This window comes from Nicotiana attenuata, unplaced genomic scaffold (genome assembly GCF_001879085.1).
Source record: "Nicotiana attenuata strain UT unplaced genomic scaffold, NIATTr2, whole genome shotgun sequence".
NCBI lineage: Eukaryota > Viridiplantae > Streptophyta > Magnoliopsida > Solanales > Solanaceae > Nicotiana > Nicotiana attenuata.
The window spans coordinates 70659-89021 of record NW_017672097.1 but is presented as its reverse complement, the minus strand read 5'-3'; the positions used below and the strand labels follow the sequence as shown (position 1 = coordinate 89021).

Here is an 18363-nt window from a genome sequence, read left to right as displayed (position 1 = left end):
GGTTTAATATAAAAGACTCGATTGGGATTGGCTGGCAAACTCTCATCACAAATTCACATGGGATATTCACTGACTTTTTTGCCAAGATTTTTTTAATTCATATACCGTTGAATATGAGGCATAATTTGAAAAGGACGAAAAGATCCAACGCTTTAATAACCAAAACCACTTTTGATAATTTAATCTAGAAAAAAAATCGACCAAGTTTTACGGAATTTAATAGCTTTGCTTCAAATCATGTATATGTTCGAGAACTCTACGAAATATGTACGAATCCAATAGCATAAATGAGTTGTGGATTTGATGGCGAGCACTTTTTCAAGCAGCAAAACATTCAACGTCCTAGCAGTTACACGTTGTTAATTTCATATTCCTCCGGTAAAGGCAATAACCATTCAGTTAAAAAGCCTTCACAATATTTTGGTGGCAGGTACTAGTACACGGGCGGATTTAGGGGGCGGAAAGGGGTTCAGAACCCCCTTTCGGCGGAAAATTACACTATACAAATAAGGCAAAATTCGGTGTGTACCTCTTTATTTTATATTTTGAATCCCCTTAACACAGACCAAAAACATATCTCAGTGGTCAAGGAGGTTAAAAACGGTTTGTAAGGTCGGGGATTCGATTTCCACTAGCCACACACTTCTCTAATTTTAACTTTTTCTTTTTTTTGAACCCCTTAGCGAAAATCCTGCCTTCGTCGCTCTAGTACACCGAAGCCTTAGAGAGCCGCTGACTCCAGACAAGCTGTTACGAAGCGCCATTAATACATAGATTGAGCTCTAGTGTCAGCTAGTCGGATCAGTAAATTTCGAATACGAGATGAATAAAAAGACAAAGAAAAGAATTGACAAAGGAAAATGTCAAAAAGTAGATTACAGCAATACTCTATGTATTTCTCGTTGGACTAAAGACAATACAGCAGGTTGCCAGTTTTAACTACTATTTGTACTTAATAATTGGTTAGGATTAGTCAACTTGATGCGCCCAGCCGCGTTAAGATTAGTTATTTAAACCTCTCGATTGCGTAAAGGAATTCAGCGTGATTTAAGTAAGATAGTTGTGGCAACTGAATACTAGATATAACCTGAATCAAATTGCTAAATGAAATTGTATCGAGAAGTTTTGTTTGTTGGAAAAACATGAATTCCATATTTATTACTCTCTCTGTTTCAAATTAGATGACACATTTCGTTTATCGAAAGTTAATCGGACTATACATTGAAGCTAAATTGAATTAGTTCAATTTAGTATTTAAAAATTAAACTTTAGAATTTAGATATTCAAAAACTATACGAAAAGTACTATAAGTTGCATTTTCCTCAGGTCAATATGATAAAAAAAATATTTTAAAATTTGGTCAAACTTCACACAGTTTGACTCTCGATAAGCAAAATGTATCATCTAAATTGAAGCGGAGAATAATTTTAATAAACTGAGATAAACTATGCACATCATATGTTGAAAAAACAAACTGTCTTGATTATCCGGGGTTTGAGTTACAATGGGTCGTAATTATCCAATGTACAAATTTAGAGACAACATCTAAATAATTACAAACACACACAAACACAATATATATATATATATATATATATATAGGGAATGCATAAGTTCATTTGAAGATTTGAGAGAGAATGAAAAAGACAGCCAATTATTCTGCATGAAACACTGAATTTTACTAAAAGGATTTGAAAGAGAAAGAAAAGTATAGCCAGTATTTTCCACATGAAAGCTTGAATTTCATTTAACCTGCTTTACATGATTATAACTGCTTTTGTTAAAATACAAACAGAAAGCTAAAATAAGTTAAAATGAACACTCCAGACAAATTCTTTAAAAAGCCATATAAACATTATGTATAGTTATAGCAGTGTAACGTTAGTCAACTGTACAAATACAATACATGTTCTCATATGCATCATTTCCGTTCTGCAGCAGCCAACCTGAAACAAGAAGTGATGCCGTTGGTGTTTGCACCAGAAACCAAGTAATACATGATATTGTCTGAGCACCAATTATTCTACTTAATGAGAATACTAAAAGATTGCAAGTCAATTCGAGTTTCCAAATGAGGTCTGTAATACCCTCATGTTAAGGGTAGCGAAAGGAGCCAATGATGAATTATTAACATGTGACTATGTATTCCAACCAATAAAGGCCTCGCAAGCATAAACTTATAAAACCCAGAGAAGCTCACTAGCTGAACCAGGAAGCCAGCCAACGACACACTACAGCAAGTATTGTTGCGGACCAAATATGGATAGCTTTTAGGAAACTAGGTCTGATTTTGGGGAAATTTCACTGTCTTTACCTTAATTGCTAGGATGCTCTTTGAAGGAAATGAACTTTCACCCATAACTCAACGCCAGTACTGGGCCCAACGGTGAATTGTCTCAACCATTTGTGGAAATAATGCACTGACACTTTCATTAATAAGATCCTGAAAGAAGTGAATGCATTCCTCGTCGTCCAAGTCTAACCGAAACTTCTCTTGAAGCTAATAAACATAAAGTGTTACAAGTCAGGAGATGGAAATAAGAGAGCGATCAAGCAAACATGAGAGTTGTAACATAGATAAATAAATAGATAAAGCAACCTTAAGAATGCCCTTCTCAGGATCAGAAGCTATGTCAGGAATATTGGAACCGGCCATCAAATGAAACAAATTTAATATGAGGTTGCTTGATTTTCGTAGAATGTTGTATGCTTCACAACAATAGGATTTGAACCTGGTGTAGTACTGACTGCAAGAAAAGAAGAGGACAATTTAATATTGCTTTTCAAGTTTCATCAGACACTTTCCACAATGCCTACAGAGGATTTATAAATGGAAACTTCCAAATCAGGACGAACATGACAAAACTCAGTTTGGATCTTGAGACAGGTCACTTCAAAGCAAAATTATGTACCTTTCTGCTCCACCCATAGCTTCAACCATTTCTTTGCAAAGCTTCATCGGCGGTGGAAAGGGCTTAGGATCTCGACCTAAAATGAAACCAAAATCAACATGGAAAAGGCGCCCATCATCTCTTAGCAGAAGATTGTCAAGATGCCTGCATATCAGAAACATGATTATTATAGATCCAGTTAAAAAGAAACATATCACTTCAAATACGCATGGTAATGCATGTTAGACAACCAATGAGATCAACCCTTAATTGTTGATTTCAGTTTTTATCATCGGAAAAGGGCCAAAACTGCCCCTAGACTATTCGATTTAGTAAAAAAAATCCCTCCGTCCACCTATTTGAATAAAAATGCCTCCACTGTTATCTTAGTGGCTCAACTTTTTGTTGGGAATAAACCCCCTACAGAAATAATATTAACGGTAATAAAAGAGGAATAATAACGTAGCACTGAGATACGGTAATTAAAGAGTGACAACGACACCAAGATTTTTACGTGGAAAACCCTTTTGAATAAGGGAAAAAACCACGGCCCCGAGAGGAGCAACTGATATCACTATAGCAAGAAATTTTACACTTTGTAGGTCCGAGTAAAATACACCAAAGACGACTACAACACTCAAAAGAAATGACCCTCTTTTAATATTCCCACCTTACTATAATATCGCTCACCCTCTATTTTTTTATACCCTATCTGTGAAACCTCACTCTTTCTTTCTCTCTGTTGGTGTGTAGAAAAGAGAGCCGAAGCTCTCCTTTTATAGCCGAAGCCTCACTCTCTGAAGCCTACTATATTTGACAATTTGCACAAACTTTTTCTTCAATGTTAACAATTCAACAATGTTGGCTGCCAAACCAAAGAAATTTTCAGCCACATATTTTCTTTAGGCACATGCCTAGTACTTTGGCTTTTGAATGAGATGGACCCCATCAATCTCCCCCTCTAGTCTCATTCATCTAGAGAAGGTAGCACTGCATTCTAGTTTGAGTGCATGTCGACAAATTCTTTGCATAGCTCGAACTTGTCTCTTGGTACCACCTTGGTCAGCATATCCGAAGGATTCTCACTTGTATGGATCTTCTTGACCTGTATAGATCCATCCTCTATTCTTTCTCGAAACCAGTGATATCTCACGTCGATATGCTTCGTCTTTGCATGATACATGCTGTTTTTGCTCAGGTCTATTGCACTTTGACTGTCACAATAGACGACATACTCGTTTTGATGTAGTCCAAGTTCTCGAAGAACCGTTTCAGCCAAGCCATCTCCTTGCCAGCTTCAGTAGCGGCAATATACTCTGCTTCAATTGTAGAGAGTGCAACACACTTCTGCAACTTCGACTGCCATGATATAGCTCCCCTTGAAAATGTGAACAGGTATCGTGTAATAGATTTACGATTATCAAGATCACCTGCCATATCAGCATCCGTGTAGCCCTTCAAGATTGGATCAGATCCTCCAAAACACAAGCAATCTCCTGCAGTACCTCTTAGGTACCTGAGTATCCACTTGACTGCTTCCCAATGTTCCTTTCCAGGATTTTCAAGGAATCTGCTAACAATACCAATTGCATGAGCAATATTAGGTCTGGTGCATACCATTGCATACATCAAACTTCCGACTGCTGAAGAATAAGGAACTATAGCCATGTTCCCTTTCTTCTCCACTTGTAGGACACAACTTCTTGCTCAACTTCAGATGACCAGCAAGAGGTGTGCTGACTGGCTTAGCACTTTTCATGTTGAAGCGTTGCAGTACGCGTTCAATGTACTTCTCCTGAGATAGCCACAACTTTCTGTTTGTCCGCTCTCGAACTATATTCATCCCCAAAATTTGTTGTGCCGGGGCCAAGTCCTTCATATCAAATGATTTGGACAAATATCTCTTCAACCAGCTCATTGTCTTGTCCTATAATCAATTGTCATCCACATACAATAATAATATAATAAAGTTATTATCAGAAAATGTTTTGAAATATACACGTGGATCAGAATATGTCTTTATGTAAGTTTGATTTTTCATGAATGAGTCAAACTTCATGTACCACTGCCTTGGTGCCTACTTCAACCCATAAAGACTCTTATTCAATTTGCACACCATGTGTTTCTTTCCATCTACTTCAAATCCTTCTGGCTGCTCCATATATATCTCCTCTTCCAAATCACCGTGAAGAAATACATTTTTCACATTCAACTGCTCCACTTCAAGATCTAGGCTAGCTGCTATGCTCAAAATTGTTCGAATAGAAGTCATTTTGACAATAGGTGAGAAACTTTCATCAAAATCAATACCTTTCTTCTGTTCGAAGCCTTTAACCACCAATCGAGCTTTTATTTGACCAGCTTGCCATTTCCATCTTTCTTGAGTTTAAAGACTCACTTACATTTGAGTGGCCTTTTACCCTTTGGAAGTTCAACCAGCTTGTACGTGCCATTTTTCTGTAGAGATTCCATCTCTTCTTGCATGGCTTTCATCCACTGGTTCTTTTCTGGATGAGACAGCACCTTCTTAAGACTTTCTGGCTCCCCCTCATCACTGATGAGGACATACTCTGTGGAAGGGTACCTGCATGACTCTACCTTTGGCCTTTCTGATCTCCTCAGAGGTTGAGGTTCTTCAACCTGAATAGGGTATTCCACTTGCTCGACATCATCATCAAGTTGCCCCCCTGCTCAATAACCTCATCAGGTTGCTCCCCCTGCTCGGCAACCTCGCCGGTCGTACTTTATACACTTGTGGGATAGTTAGAAGTAGAAGGAATGGTAAAAAGGTTAGGGATTATACCATTCTTTGTCTTCTCTGACTGATCATCTACGGCTCCAACTCCATTTTCCGAGAAAGTGAAGGCCAAGAATGGTATAGTTCCTAACCTTGTTACCATTCCTTCTTCTTCTAACTATCCCACAAGTGTAGAAAGTACGACCGACGAGGTTGCCGAGAAGCGAGAGCAACCTGATGAGGTTATTGAGCAGGAGGAGCAACTTGATGATGGTGTCGAGCAAGGGGAGCACCCCACTCAGGGAGAAGAACAACCTCAACCTCTGAGAAGATCAGAAAGGCCAAAGGTTAGAGTCATGCAGGTACCCTTCCACAGAGTATGTCCTTATTAGTGATGAGGGGGAGCCAGAAAGTCTTAAGGAGGTGCTGTCTTATCCAGAAAGGAACCAGTGGATGAAAGCCATGCAAGAAGAGATGGAATCTCTACAGAAAAATGGCACGTACAAGCTAGTTGAACTTCCAAAGGGTAAAAGGCCACTCAAATGTAAGTGGGTCTTTAAACTCAAGAAAGATGGAAATGGCAAGCTGGTCAGATACAAAGCTCGATTGGTGGTTAAAGGCTTCGAAAAGAAGAAAGGTATTGATTTTGATGAAAGTTTCTCACCTGTTGTCGAAATGACTTCTATTCGAACAATTTTGAGCTTAGCAGCTAGCCTAGATCTTGAAGTGGAGCAATTGAATGTGAAAAATGTATTTCTTCACGATGATTAGGAAGAGGAGATATATATGGAGCAGCCAGAAGGATTTGAAGTAGCTGGAAAGAAACACATGGTGTGCAAATTGAATAAGAGTCTTTATGGGTTGAAGTAGGCACCAAGGCAGTGGTACATAAAGTTTGACTCATTCATAAAAAGTTAAACTTACATAAAGACATATTCTGATCCACATATTTATTTCAAAAGATTTTCTGATAATAACTTTATTATATTACTATTGTATGATGACATGTTGATTATAGGACAAGACAAGGAGTTGATTGAAAAGTTGAAGAGATATTTGTCCTAATCATTTGATATGAAGGACTTGGGCCCAGAACAACAAATTCTGGGGATGAAGATCGTTCAAGAGCGGACAACCAGAAAGTTGTGGCTATCTCAGGAGAAGTACATTGAACGCGTACTGCAACGCTTCAACAAGAAAAGTGCTAAGCCAGTCAGCACACCTCTTGCTGCTCATCTGAAGTTGAGCAAGAAGATGTGTCCTACAACATTGGAGGAGAAAGGGAACATGGCTATAGTTCCTTATTCTACCGCAGTCGGAAGCTTGATGTATGCAATGGTATGCACCAGACCTGATATTGCTCATGCAGTTGGTGTTGTTAGCAGATTCCTTGAAAATCCTGGAAAGGAACCTTGGGAAGCAATCAAGTGGATACTCAGGTACCTAAGAGGTACTGAAGGAGATTGCTTGTGTTTTGGAGGATCTGATCCAATCTTGAAGGGCTACACGGATGCTGATATGGCAGGTGATCTTGATAATCGTAAATCTATTACATGATACCTGTTCACATTTTCAGGGGGAGCTATATCATGGCAGTCGAAGTTGCAGAAGTGTGATGCACTATCTACAACTGAAGCAGAGTATATTGTTGCTACCGAACCTGTCAAGGAGATGGTTTGGCTGAAACGGTTCCTTCGAGAGCTTGGACCACATCAAAACGAGTATGTCGTCTATTGTGACAGTCAAAGTGCAATAGACCTGAGCAAAAACACCATGTATCATGCAAGGACGAAGCATATCGACGTGAAATATCACTAGATTCGAGAAAGAATAGAGGATGGATCTATACAGGTCAAGAAGATCCATACAAGTGAGAATCCTTCGAATATGCTGACCAAGGTGGTTCCAAGAGACAAGTTCGAGCTATGCAAAGAACTTGTCGGCATGCACTCAAACTAGAATGCAGTGCTACCTTCTCTAGATGAATGAGACTGGAAGGGGAGATTGATAGGGTCCATCTCATTCAAAAGCCAAAGTAATAGGCATGTGCCTAAGGAAAATATGTGGCTGAAAATTTCTTTGGTTTGGCTTCCAACATTGTTGAATTGTTAACATTAAAGAAAAAGAAGGAAAAGTGTGTGCAACTTGTCAAATATAGTAGGATTCAGAGAGTGAGGCTTCGGCTATAAAAGGAGAGCTTCAGCTCTCATTTCTACACACCAACAAAGAGAAAGAAAGAGTGAGATTTGACCCGCCCCGATTTTAAAACACTACTTCTCCATCTCTCGCTTCTTGCCAATAACTTACTCTTTTCTTCTCTGGTTGTATCTATCACTGTCCAGAGCTCAAACAACAATCCAGCAACATCTTTTAATGTAAGAAGAAAAACTAAGAAAAGACAAAGTAAGCAATCCGCCCCGAATAGTATGTTTTTGTTCCAGATTTACGGCGCCGGCGATATTGCCAGATATCCGACGAGCCTCAATTTTTTATATTATATACATATACACACAACATCCCCACTTCTGGGATTACACTGGGTTGTTGTTGTTGTTCTAGACATATACACACAACATATAGATCTAAAAGAAAGAAGAACAAAAAGAGAGATGATTTTTCTCTCTCCAGCAGATCTGTTGGAATCCAGCGACCTCCATTAAAATCGGTTGCTATTGAGTTTTTTTCCTCTCTGTTTGATGTCCAGATTGATGATAACTAAATCTATGCCCATCCATGGGAATTTTGTTGGCACTAAATTTATGTTCATCCATGGGAATTTTGTTGGAACTAAATCTATGTCCATCCATGAGAACTCAATCTATGTCCGGATTGATGAGAACAGTTGAAACGAGGGGAAGAACAAAGAGATAGAGAAGTTGTGTTTTAAAATCGGGACGGGTCAATATTCTTGCGGGTTATGGGCGGGTTTAATTCTATTTAGGATGGGGTTAAGTTAGGCCAATGGGACAGTGACATGTGGATATTAATCAAATTTCCTTTTTTTTTTTCTTTTCAAGATAGGTCGGTTAGTAATAAGGACAAAGTTGAGCCAGTAAGATAACGGTGGGGGCATTTTTATTCAAATAGATGGAAGGAGGGCATTTTTGTACCTAATCAAATAGTCTATGGGCAGTTGGGCCTTTTCCGTTTTATCATTAGAAGTTTCATAAGAAACTGTGACTTGCCCTCAAAGAAACACACGTCTACAGTTACATGGTAATGATATTCTCTAAACTTGATCGAGATTAAGTTAGAAGTAATTGACTTAGCTTCAAATTAGCTGTCAAATTATTTATCTATCTAAAATTATCATTCAAGAACAAGGATTTTAAGATTACCAGAAATTCTGCACCACATTATCTAGAACTTACAATGACACTTCAATAGTGAAAAGAAGAGGAAAGAGGGAAGCAAGAATTCCTAGTTAATAGTCACCTGTCCCCAATGCCCAATATGTACGTGATGACGGAATAACCAGCACAGCTTTTTATAAACGTCTCAAGACATGTAGATGTAATACCAAATGGTCCATTTTCATCAGGATGAAACTTCTGCAGGTAGCTTACAATGCTTCGATGCTCTGAAATAATCTGATAAAATAAACTAAGAGTAACTTTAATTGAAGTTTATATTTGTAAGCAGAAACTTTTTTAAGAATAAAATTCAAATTGAAAATATACAAGCTCATCTATAGTACCACTAAAGAGTCATTAAAAAAGCACAAGACGAGCGACTTAACGTAGACTGTGATGCACATTGGCATTAAGCACGACCATGTTCTTGAAGATTTAGATGTAAAAAGGACTCGAGACTATAATAGAAGTAATTCATCTTAAATGCAGAAGTTTGAAAGTCGCCCCTTAGTGCTTTTACTGTCATTCTAGGTTACATACCTGTGCCAACGGCTTAGACGGGATAAATTCCAGCATGCCCTCATCGTGTCCAGTTGCCAACACTCTGTATGGAGTCAAATGCAAATCAAGATTCTCCAATTTGAGCAATCGATCCATAAGTGATACCATTTGGACAACCTGCAAGAACTAGAAGTCAGTACCTTGTGTCTTCAAACAGGATCACTAGAGGCAAGAGACAGTTGCCCACCCAACAGTTTTCTTTTGTCTCTCAGGAACTTCATTTTCTTTAAAAAAAAAAAAGTCACAATATTTAGGTGGCTCCCTCATGAATTTGAAACTAATTCTGATGCCCAAAACTGAAGGCAAGGTATGCCTCTATCTGTAAATCTCATTTCCTTTCTCATGTGAAAGTTAGGACAAAAGAGAACTTGTCCCGTCGGAGGGAGACAGACCAAAACACATCACAAACAAACCCATTGTTTCTAAATGGTTACAGCAAAAGCAATGTACAATATCAAGCATATACCAGCTGATCTTGTCGAAGATCATCTCCTTTCTTAAATATGATCTTGCAACATCCACCATTTGCTGTTCGAAATGCCAACCGTAATGGATGCAATGCACTTTTAAATATTGAAGACTCTGATGGGATGATTCCTGTGATCAGTAGATCAGGGGCAAGAGGAGATCGAATCGGCTGCAAAGCATCAATGATCAGCATATTATGATTTCAGAAATTTAAATGCAATATACATGTATTATAGACGTTTACAAATTTAATGACAGGCGGACCAGTCGAAAAATATGATTACCTCATCAAAGTAAGTGAGTTCGCTGAGGAGTCCAGACAAAAGATGTCTAAGCTTTTCAATCTTCTTTTGTGTGCCACCACGGACATTTCTTACATCTCTCATTATAGAGCATAACTGAGCAGTCAATTCAGTCTGGCGCACCAAGCTCTGCCACAACTTAAAGCCATCTTCATCTCCACTTGCACCAGCCCCTAACTATTATGACATATATGCAGTCAGTAGACAGCACAAGCAACAGAGAGTAGAGAGAGGAATAAACCACTGAATACGCTGCTGTTATCTCCAAATGTTCATCTGTCCACCCGAGGCAACTTATTCATTGGGAACTTAGCCAACAATTCAATTTAAATTAATCTCGATTTCCCCATTTCCCTTTAAGGAGACAACAGTTCAAGTTTTAAATTATAACGCCAAATTTTCCCTGGAGATCAAGCTTTTCCCCCTAATTCGAAACTGGAAAAGGATCACAAGAACTGACCTTCAAATCTATCCTAAAGCTAAATTTCTCTCCGAAGTTTTTTTTATAAGGCAAAAAGTTTCATCAATAAACACCAAGGTGGTATCCAAAATTATTTACAAGATGTGCGTGTGACTCTGCTTGGATCATGCATTGTCTTCCACCAGTGTGACCAACTATCCAACAACATGGTCTTTTATCCTTAAGCAAAAAATACAAGTGAAAAAAGATCTCCTAATGCTTTCTAGATTATTCTCGCAATGTGTATTTGTGCATGTGTATATACAATATGATATAATATATGATGTATATAACACATACACATATAAATATATATAATATATATGTATCTACATTGAAATGTCAAAACCAAGGAAGTTTTTAAAACTAGCTTCTTCCTCAATTCAGAGTTCTTTTTAATATAACTATCTATATTCAGACAATTATCAGAACAAGATAATCTAAATAGCCTATCTAATGACTAATGAAATAATAACTGTCTCCCACCTTCAACATGCTTTCTTCCAGAATCTCATAGGTACAATAAAAGCGTTTTGCATATGCAGGATCATGAAGTTCCACTGCTACAAACCACCGGAGAAAGCTTGCCAACTCAACATTCCTTAGTGCTGCAAAAAAATACAGAAAACGAAATGGCTACCTGCTTATCCTATTATTGACCTATGGATCTTCACGTTGCAGCTAGAAAACATCGATGTATATTACAGTAAGCATACAGCGTTGCACCAGGAAATGAGAAAGGCGAGATTTATCTGAGCGCTCAAAACGAAGAGCTTGAACCAACTGAAGGAGGTAGCACTGAAGCTCTTCATCATCAGCTCTTTCAAGAACACTAACGGCATAAGCACGGACCTGTCACATTATTTCAAATTAGAACACCTTCAAATCAGAATAAGATGTGAAGTTTAAGAGGTAAAATAGCTGGTGTTGATAGAAAAACAGCAAAAAGGAAAAAAGATATATCTGAAATGACTTAAGACATACAACTTCAATTATTGTTTTAATGAAAAAAAACCATAAATAACCATGAGAGGCATTTTATAGAAAAGATCTCCATTTCGAGAAACTATTAAGACCAGTGAAGAAGCAAGTACTATCAAATTTTACTACCAAGGCTCAGCAACTTTATAAAGGATCAACAGCCTACACAAATTTGTTCTCTCTAAACAGTTTCTTTTCTTTTCCTTTGGTACTACCGTATACTCGTAGCCACCTGGGAGAGAGATTTCAAGAACCTTGACTTTGAGGGCAGCATATTTAAGGTCAAGCATTTATCTCCAATGAAACTCCCTGTCCCAAACCTGTAGAATTTCTGGAACTATATTTCTTGGATGATACTCTTGTAACTACTTTCGAGTGCACATGATAAAAGCAAATTTCCTGTAGGCTGTAAATGTTCACTTGCAAGTACCACTGTCTAACTCTTACCTCTTCACTCTCAAAGACGGGAGATAGAAGCTCCAATGCATCACATAAGTCAATTGATTCCCACTTGTGCATCAGTTCTAAGGCTTGCTTTGCTTCCTGCATAAATATTCAAATTTTGTCCTTGAAATTGATTTAACTTGGTTCATCAAAGTAGTATTTGTGCACAAAGAAAAAATTCAAGGTCTAAAAATACTACTCAGAAGACTTCCACAAACTTGATGTACTCCTCTTTTCCAAACAGAGAAAAATTTGATTAACTCATGCTCCAGATAAATACAAGGATTAGCAAACAAATAGAGGAAAAGTGGAAGCCTTGATCAGAATAGATCAATTAAGAAGATGCATATCGTGAACAGATGATAGCATCTCCTCCTTGAGACCGCATATGTCGGGCTTAACTAGGGGTTATATCTGAGTATTTTCTCAAACAGTATAAATATTTTTTTGAGGTTTAAGGATTTTCTCAAAAGTTGTCTTCAGAGAGATTCCTTCAGGAGAAATACTGAAACAATGCAGACACTTTGCAGTTAGTGTTCATAAGCCGACATCTAACCCTATATGTCTCTTTCTCTATTTCATTTTTTATGTCTACTGATAGTAAATCCAACGTATGTGAAAGCACAGCCGGTCCTAAACCTGAACAAATGAGGGTTGCAGTAGATTAACAGCCGGCATAGGAATAGTCTAATTAAGATGAATCCTCCAAATAGTAAAGTTATCTGGAATAGAGTGAAATGAGAATACATATAGCCGACTCCAACCAGTTTGGGATTGAGGGAGAGTTGATTGAGATATAGTGTCATCTGCTAGTCTCGCTGCTTCCTAATGCCAAGCATTTCGACAATGGGACATATATAGATCCAAAAACAAGAAGAGGAAGAATAAAATTCTGTCACTACTTGAATTCTCTTTTCTCCTTTCCTTTTTTGTTTTTATTGGAGTGGGATTATCAAGGACTATTCTGTTCTCCAGCATCAGTTATTGGGTTTAGAAAGGAGAGAAAGGTGATTTAAAGGAAAGAGAGGCCCTGTGTTATACCTGGACATCACTCCATTCAACACATCGAAGAAACTTAGTCAGAGCCCGTTTCTCGGACATCAACGAGAAACGGAATTTCCAAAGCAGCTGCCTCTCGTCTCCACTCAAATTTATCGTTGGAGGGTACTTCAAAATTCTTTGTATTGACCTAATAGTCATGCAATATACAACTGGTTACATTCTACCAAGAAGATACAAATTTTCAATAAAAAAGAAAAACAAGATACACAAAAAGCGAAGAGAAATAGAAACTGAATGTAGAGTAACATTAAGGATCATGGCATCAGCAAATAGCATAATTTATAAAATTGTATAGACAGAAGGCATCAAGATAAGTTTCTGAATCTGAACAAGCTACAGAAATACGCACAGAAGAAGAAACTAGAGAGATGGAAAAGAGAATGGAAGGATAACCCTGTTTCTAAGGTTAGTGCTTAGGATAAAAAGATCAAGGTTCTTTGATTGCTCAAAAGTCTGACTAAACTACACATTGTACTATTGGACATCCACACCCCAGACAGTGAATTCAATGAGTACAAAGGATTCATATAGCCGGCTCCAACTAATTTGCCATGAGGCATACTTGATTGATTAATTAATGATTGAAAAAGGTTAAAAATTTTGGTTGTGTCTTACTTTCTTTCTGTAGAACTTGGTTTAAGATCTCGGTCAATGATGCCACGATTTAAGCTCCTAGCAAGCTTTAGTTGTTTGTGCTCAGAGGGATTTATTTTTCCCACTTCTGGATCGTAGACAGTAACCAGTTCATTCGTTGAAGCAATAGGAGATGGTAATAAGAAGTTTGCTCCTGATTCCTACACAATAAGGCAACAAAATCAACATACTGCACCTCATTGGAAAAATACCATACTATAACACTACGTGCTGAGAGTCACGAGTAAAAGAAAATTATGAGCACATTTGGCGCCAGATATTAGGCTAAAGAAAATGCTAATATGAACTCGTTTAGTACCAGAATTCAGTTGGCAAAAAGGTCTGGTGACAACCAGGTAATTAGTCCTAGAAAACAAACTCTGGCAAAAATGCTCTCACATTGGGATCCTGCTGATTTTCTTTATCTCATTTTTTTATCCTAGTGGGAGGTAGCAGGTATCTCGTGGAATTAGTCAACGTGTGTGCAAGCTGGCCCAGACACCACGGTTTTAAAAAAAAATTACCTTATGATTTTGTTCCTATCTTATTGAACGTAATTGAAGGACAACGACAACATTACAGATTTTCCTACTATGCCCCCTTTGTTGTGTTGTGCTTACTTTTCATCTCTTAGCAGTAAGCTATTCTCATCTTTTATTCTCTGCAGAAACAAGCAACGCGAGAAGTTGTCATGTCCTGCACAATTTCATTTTTTTTCCGACATGCTTCGTATTCTATGTTAATCAAATTACATGTAATACGTGTAGAAAAGTGTGGAATGCTTTATTTTGATATTTGGAAAGTGATATGAATGTGTATGTTTGATTTGGGCATGAAACATGGCTTGAACGGATTGATTTAGGGTTAAAAGTTGGGAGAGGATCCCAAGTAGGCACGCTATAGCACCCCCACCGTGTGCCCAGTTTTTGAGTTGGGGAAAAAGAGCGCGAGCACACTGGGAGGCTGCCGCACAGTCACCGTGTGCCGACCTTTAGATTTGGATCATGACAGAAATAAGCCGTACAAAATCTTCTATAGGAACTGTACTTATCAAAAAAAAAAAAACTATACGAACAGTGAAATAAAAGGAGGAAAGTTAGAAATCCAACAAATACTTGATGAATAAGAAGAAAGATTAGCCGGCACATAAACCATATGTAATAACAAGAAGAGCTTCAAGAAAATTAAAAGTAAAATGGATATATCACTATCCTTATAAAAAAAATGGATATATCACCACATACTGATAAAGAGATACCTGGAAGACAACTCGGTGTTCAAAACTGCAAAAATCAATAACCAGATATAAATGAGAACTTCCATTTTGACTATTTTCAGACTCCTTAATTTTCTCCATAGCTTTAAATGCAAGGCGGTCAAGCCAATCAACTCGTTGAATCTGCCCCCTCTCGTACTTATTAACCAGCTTTTCCAAACGCTCCAACTCCCCGCGTTCTTCCTTGGGGACCTAATGGAAGTCAACCTTGGTGAGTAAGTAGAAAGTTTTCCACAGCAAATCTCTTGCGAACAATAAATGGAAACCATGAAGCTAAGCTAAAGATCAAAAGAAACCTTTCCAGGTGTAGTTGTATTAATAGATCCATCTGCCTCTTTGCCTGGCCAAAGCCTAAGCTTATGCTTCCCTGTCTTTAGCTGCTTCTTCATGTTGAAGAGATGAATGGTTGCCCCACCAATCAATCCCTCACCTTTCCCGCAAGAAACATCCCAAACCTTTAAGCGAAAGGAGAAACCCAAATTAACCATATCAATCTAACTTAGTAGAACAAGAGAGAACTGTCAGCAATGTCGTTGACCGCATGATTAGACCCAAACAAATCTGAATTTAGAAATTCTCTGCAATCCTAATTTAGTAGAATTGGTGTTCCTCTTTAATGCAATTCAAGAACGAAACATGAGTTCTTCGTGCAGACAGGCATAACAAGTACATGTAGGAAAAGCGTACATACTCAAGCTCTCGCTTTCTCAAACAAACAAATCTGCACAACACTACGGACACGAAACAAAGTTAAGAGATACATTAAGATGGTTACCAGTATTGTTAAAAGCGACCGCTTCCTCGCTTAAAGCGAGAAGCGATGCGAAGCGAGGCATCTGGCGCTTCTTTGATTTGAAGCGTATCGGGTACACAAAAGCGATCGCTTCCCCTGAAAAAGCGAGAAGCGAGGAAGCAAACAAAGCAACAGAAGCGAGTGCTTCTCTTTATAACTGGGCTGCCAACGTTAATTAATTAAAAAGCTCTCTTCTTCTAACTTCAAGATCATCAAGTTTGGTCCCAGGTATGTGATTTCTTCCTCTTCCTCCTCCTCCTCCTCCTCCTCCTCCTCCAAATAGCAGCGAAATGCTTGCGAAATTTATTTCGCCTTCAGTTCTTCTTTTTCTCATTCTCCTCTTCTTCTTCTTCTTCTTCATTTTCTTTCAATGTTTCAGTGATAAATTGCGGCGAAATGCTGCCCATTTTTCGTTTCAGTTATACTACCATTTTTGGCATACTTACTGCCATTTTTTCATATCATTTATTCTTAGTTGTCTATGCAATATTTATTTTAATATTTTTTTTCAAAATTCCGCTTCACTTCAAAAAAGCGAGCGCTTCGCTTCTCGCTTTAAGCGGAAAGGGGCTTGTCGCTTTTCCTCGCTTCACGCTCTTCACAATACTGATGGTTACTAAATAAACTCAACACAACATTGAGCTTTGGATTAAAGAACTCCTAACTAATAGTAAATCATCTTTTTATAGCTGAAAAGAAGATAATCAATATGCTATCGACTCACTGTAAATGCCAGTTGTGAATTTGCAGTTAAGTCTCTATACTTTGTACTCAATGTGATAAGTTCATTCCAGCAAAACGATGGACCTCTTGATTCCAGCCTGTCCATGGAAAGGTTCTTAATTAATAATTAAGAAATTAAGTTACAAACTTACAATTTGGAAAGACTACTCTTTCAACTCCAATTTCCATTGTAGTTAAATTAGAAACTGCCAAACACATTGTCCTAAATGAAACCTTGTTCTCATGGAAAGCCCAAAGGGAGCACCATCTATATACAATGTACTCTCCACATATAGCTCTGGCTTTTTCTCCTCCGCTGTAGAATCAACATTATCTACACAAATTAAAAGGAAAGAAAATTTTGTAAATGCAGAGGTCAACAACTGTGATAACCAGCAACACTGCCAGCCCATGATCGCCTTTTCACTAGATTTAACAATGATCCTCTCAGCTTAATGCAAAATTGGCTAGTCTACTACTCCCTCCGTCCCATTTTATGTGACACACTTTCATTTTAGACTGTACGGAAAAGAATGATACTTTTCTAATTTTCGAAACAATTTGATCTTAGAATTCCCATTTTAACCCTAATGACATAATCTTATACCGACATAAATGTCATGGCGTGTTTCAGCCCACAAAGTTGAAAAGTCTTTATTTCTTTCTTAGAATCTATGCCCAGTCAAACACTTAACATAAATGGAACGGAACTACGAAGGGAGTACAAATTAGCTAAAAAATCGAGCTTTAACGATCCATGAAGCTAAAAATAACACAATGAGCAACTAGTGTCTAAAATCCTAGTAGGCAAAAAAGTTAAAAGAGTCTAAAAGGCTTATGCATATGGAAAGAAATCGCCTAGTGTTGTTTGCCTACACTGGAATTTCAGACACCAGACTCTTTTTTATAACAGAAAAATCTCAAGGGCCACTGGCACACTGGTTCTAAGCTGTTGGATAATAGCCCCGCCCCTCTACGCTTCTTCACTTAATTACCAGAAAATTAACATGATCATCTCAAATTAACAGAAAATTGACTAGTATAGTACTATAATTGAGCTAAAAAACGAGCTTGCATAATATCACTAAATTAGAAATAAAATAAAAAATAAAAAAAACTAACTTTCGAAGAAGCGCAAAATTTAACAACCAAATAAAGAGAAAATAGCAAATAAATTGTGATAAAATAAGAGGGAATTAACCTGAATCGGAGAGCTTAGGCGTTAACAATTTGCCTTCCAATTTCTCAATACGGAAAGTGACAGGAAGATTGATATCACAAGATAAGAAAAAGCGGAACTCGTTTCCGCTCATGGCTTTGATCACAAAACTGCAGACGAATTTTTCAAACACTTTGGTTCTAAAGCTGGGTTTTGGATTTTCGCGAGTTTTATTAATTTGCCGTGTAAGTTATCAATGGGTACCGAGAGAAAATGACAAATATTGGTCCTTATATTTTGGAGTAGTCCTAAAATAGTCCCTTAAATATGCTCGGTAGCAGCTTTAATCCTCTAAGTTTGCCAAATATTAGTATTTCGGTCTCCGTCAAATATTTAATAAGCTCTAGTTAGGGGTGTTCATGGTTCGGTTGGGATCGGTTTTTCCCTAAAAAGAAACCAAATCAAGTAAGTCGGTTTTTCAAATATTAGAACCAAACCAAACCAATTAAGTCGGTTTTTC

General features: G+C 37.8%; 1 protein-coding gene across 1 annotated transcript; it reads right to left on the bottom strand.

Annotated features, from left to right (window-relative positions):
- Positions 1-1698: 1698 nt before the first annotated feature.
- LOC109211788 (phosphatidylinositol 3-kinase, root isoform) lies at positions 1699-18098 on the bottom strand. The gene is made up of 18 exons (XM_019375364.1): positions 17886-18098; positions 16919-17018; positions 16686-16782; positions 15465-15623; positions 15151-15360; positions 13875-14053; positions 13239-13386; positions 12201-12296; positions 11489-11624; positions 11259-11380; positions 10295-10489; positions 10009-10179; positions 9522-9659; positions 9064-9218; positions 2913-3056; positions 2600-2747; positions 2315-2500; positions 1699-1946 (listed from the first exon to the last, which is right to left on the bottom strand). Exons 1-17 carry the CDS (start codon positions 17995-17997, stop codon positions 2363-2365), a joined length of 2448 nt encoding a protein of 815 aa, XP_019230909.1. The 5' UTR covers positions 17998-18098; the 3' UTR covers positions 1699-1946; positions 2315-2362.
- Between the last annotated feature and the right edge of the window lie 265 nt (positions 18099-18363).

What these genes read in the sequence shown, in the direction of transcription:
- LOC109211788 (XM_019375364.1), bottom strand. Translation starts at nt 17,997, where the DNA reads ATGAGCGGAAACGAGTTCCGCTTTTTCTTATCTTGTGATATCAATCTT. An exon ending in CCAAGTTCTACAGAAAGAAA is followed by an intron (nt 13,387 to 13,874) that starts GTAAGACACAAC and finishes CATGACTATTAG; the next exon opens with GTCAATACAAAGAATTTTGA. An exon ending in CGTCTAAGCCGTTGGCACAG is followed by an intron (nt 9,219 to 9,521) that starts GTATGTAACCTA and finishes TTATTTTATCAG; the next exon opens with ATTATTTCAGAGCATCGAAG.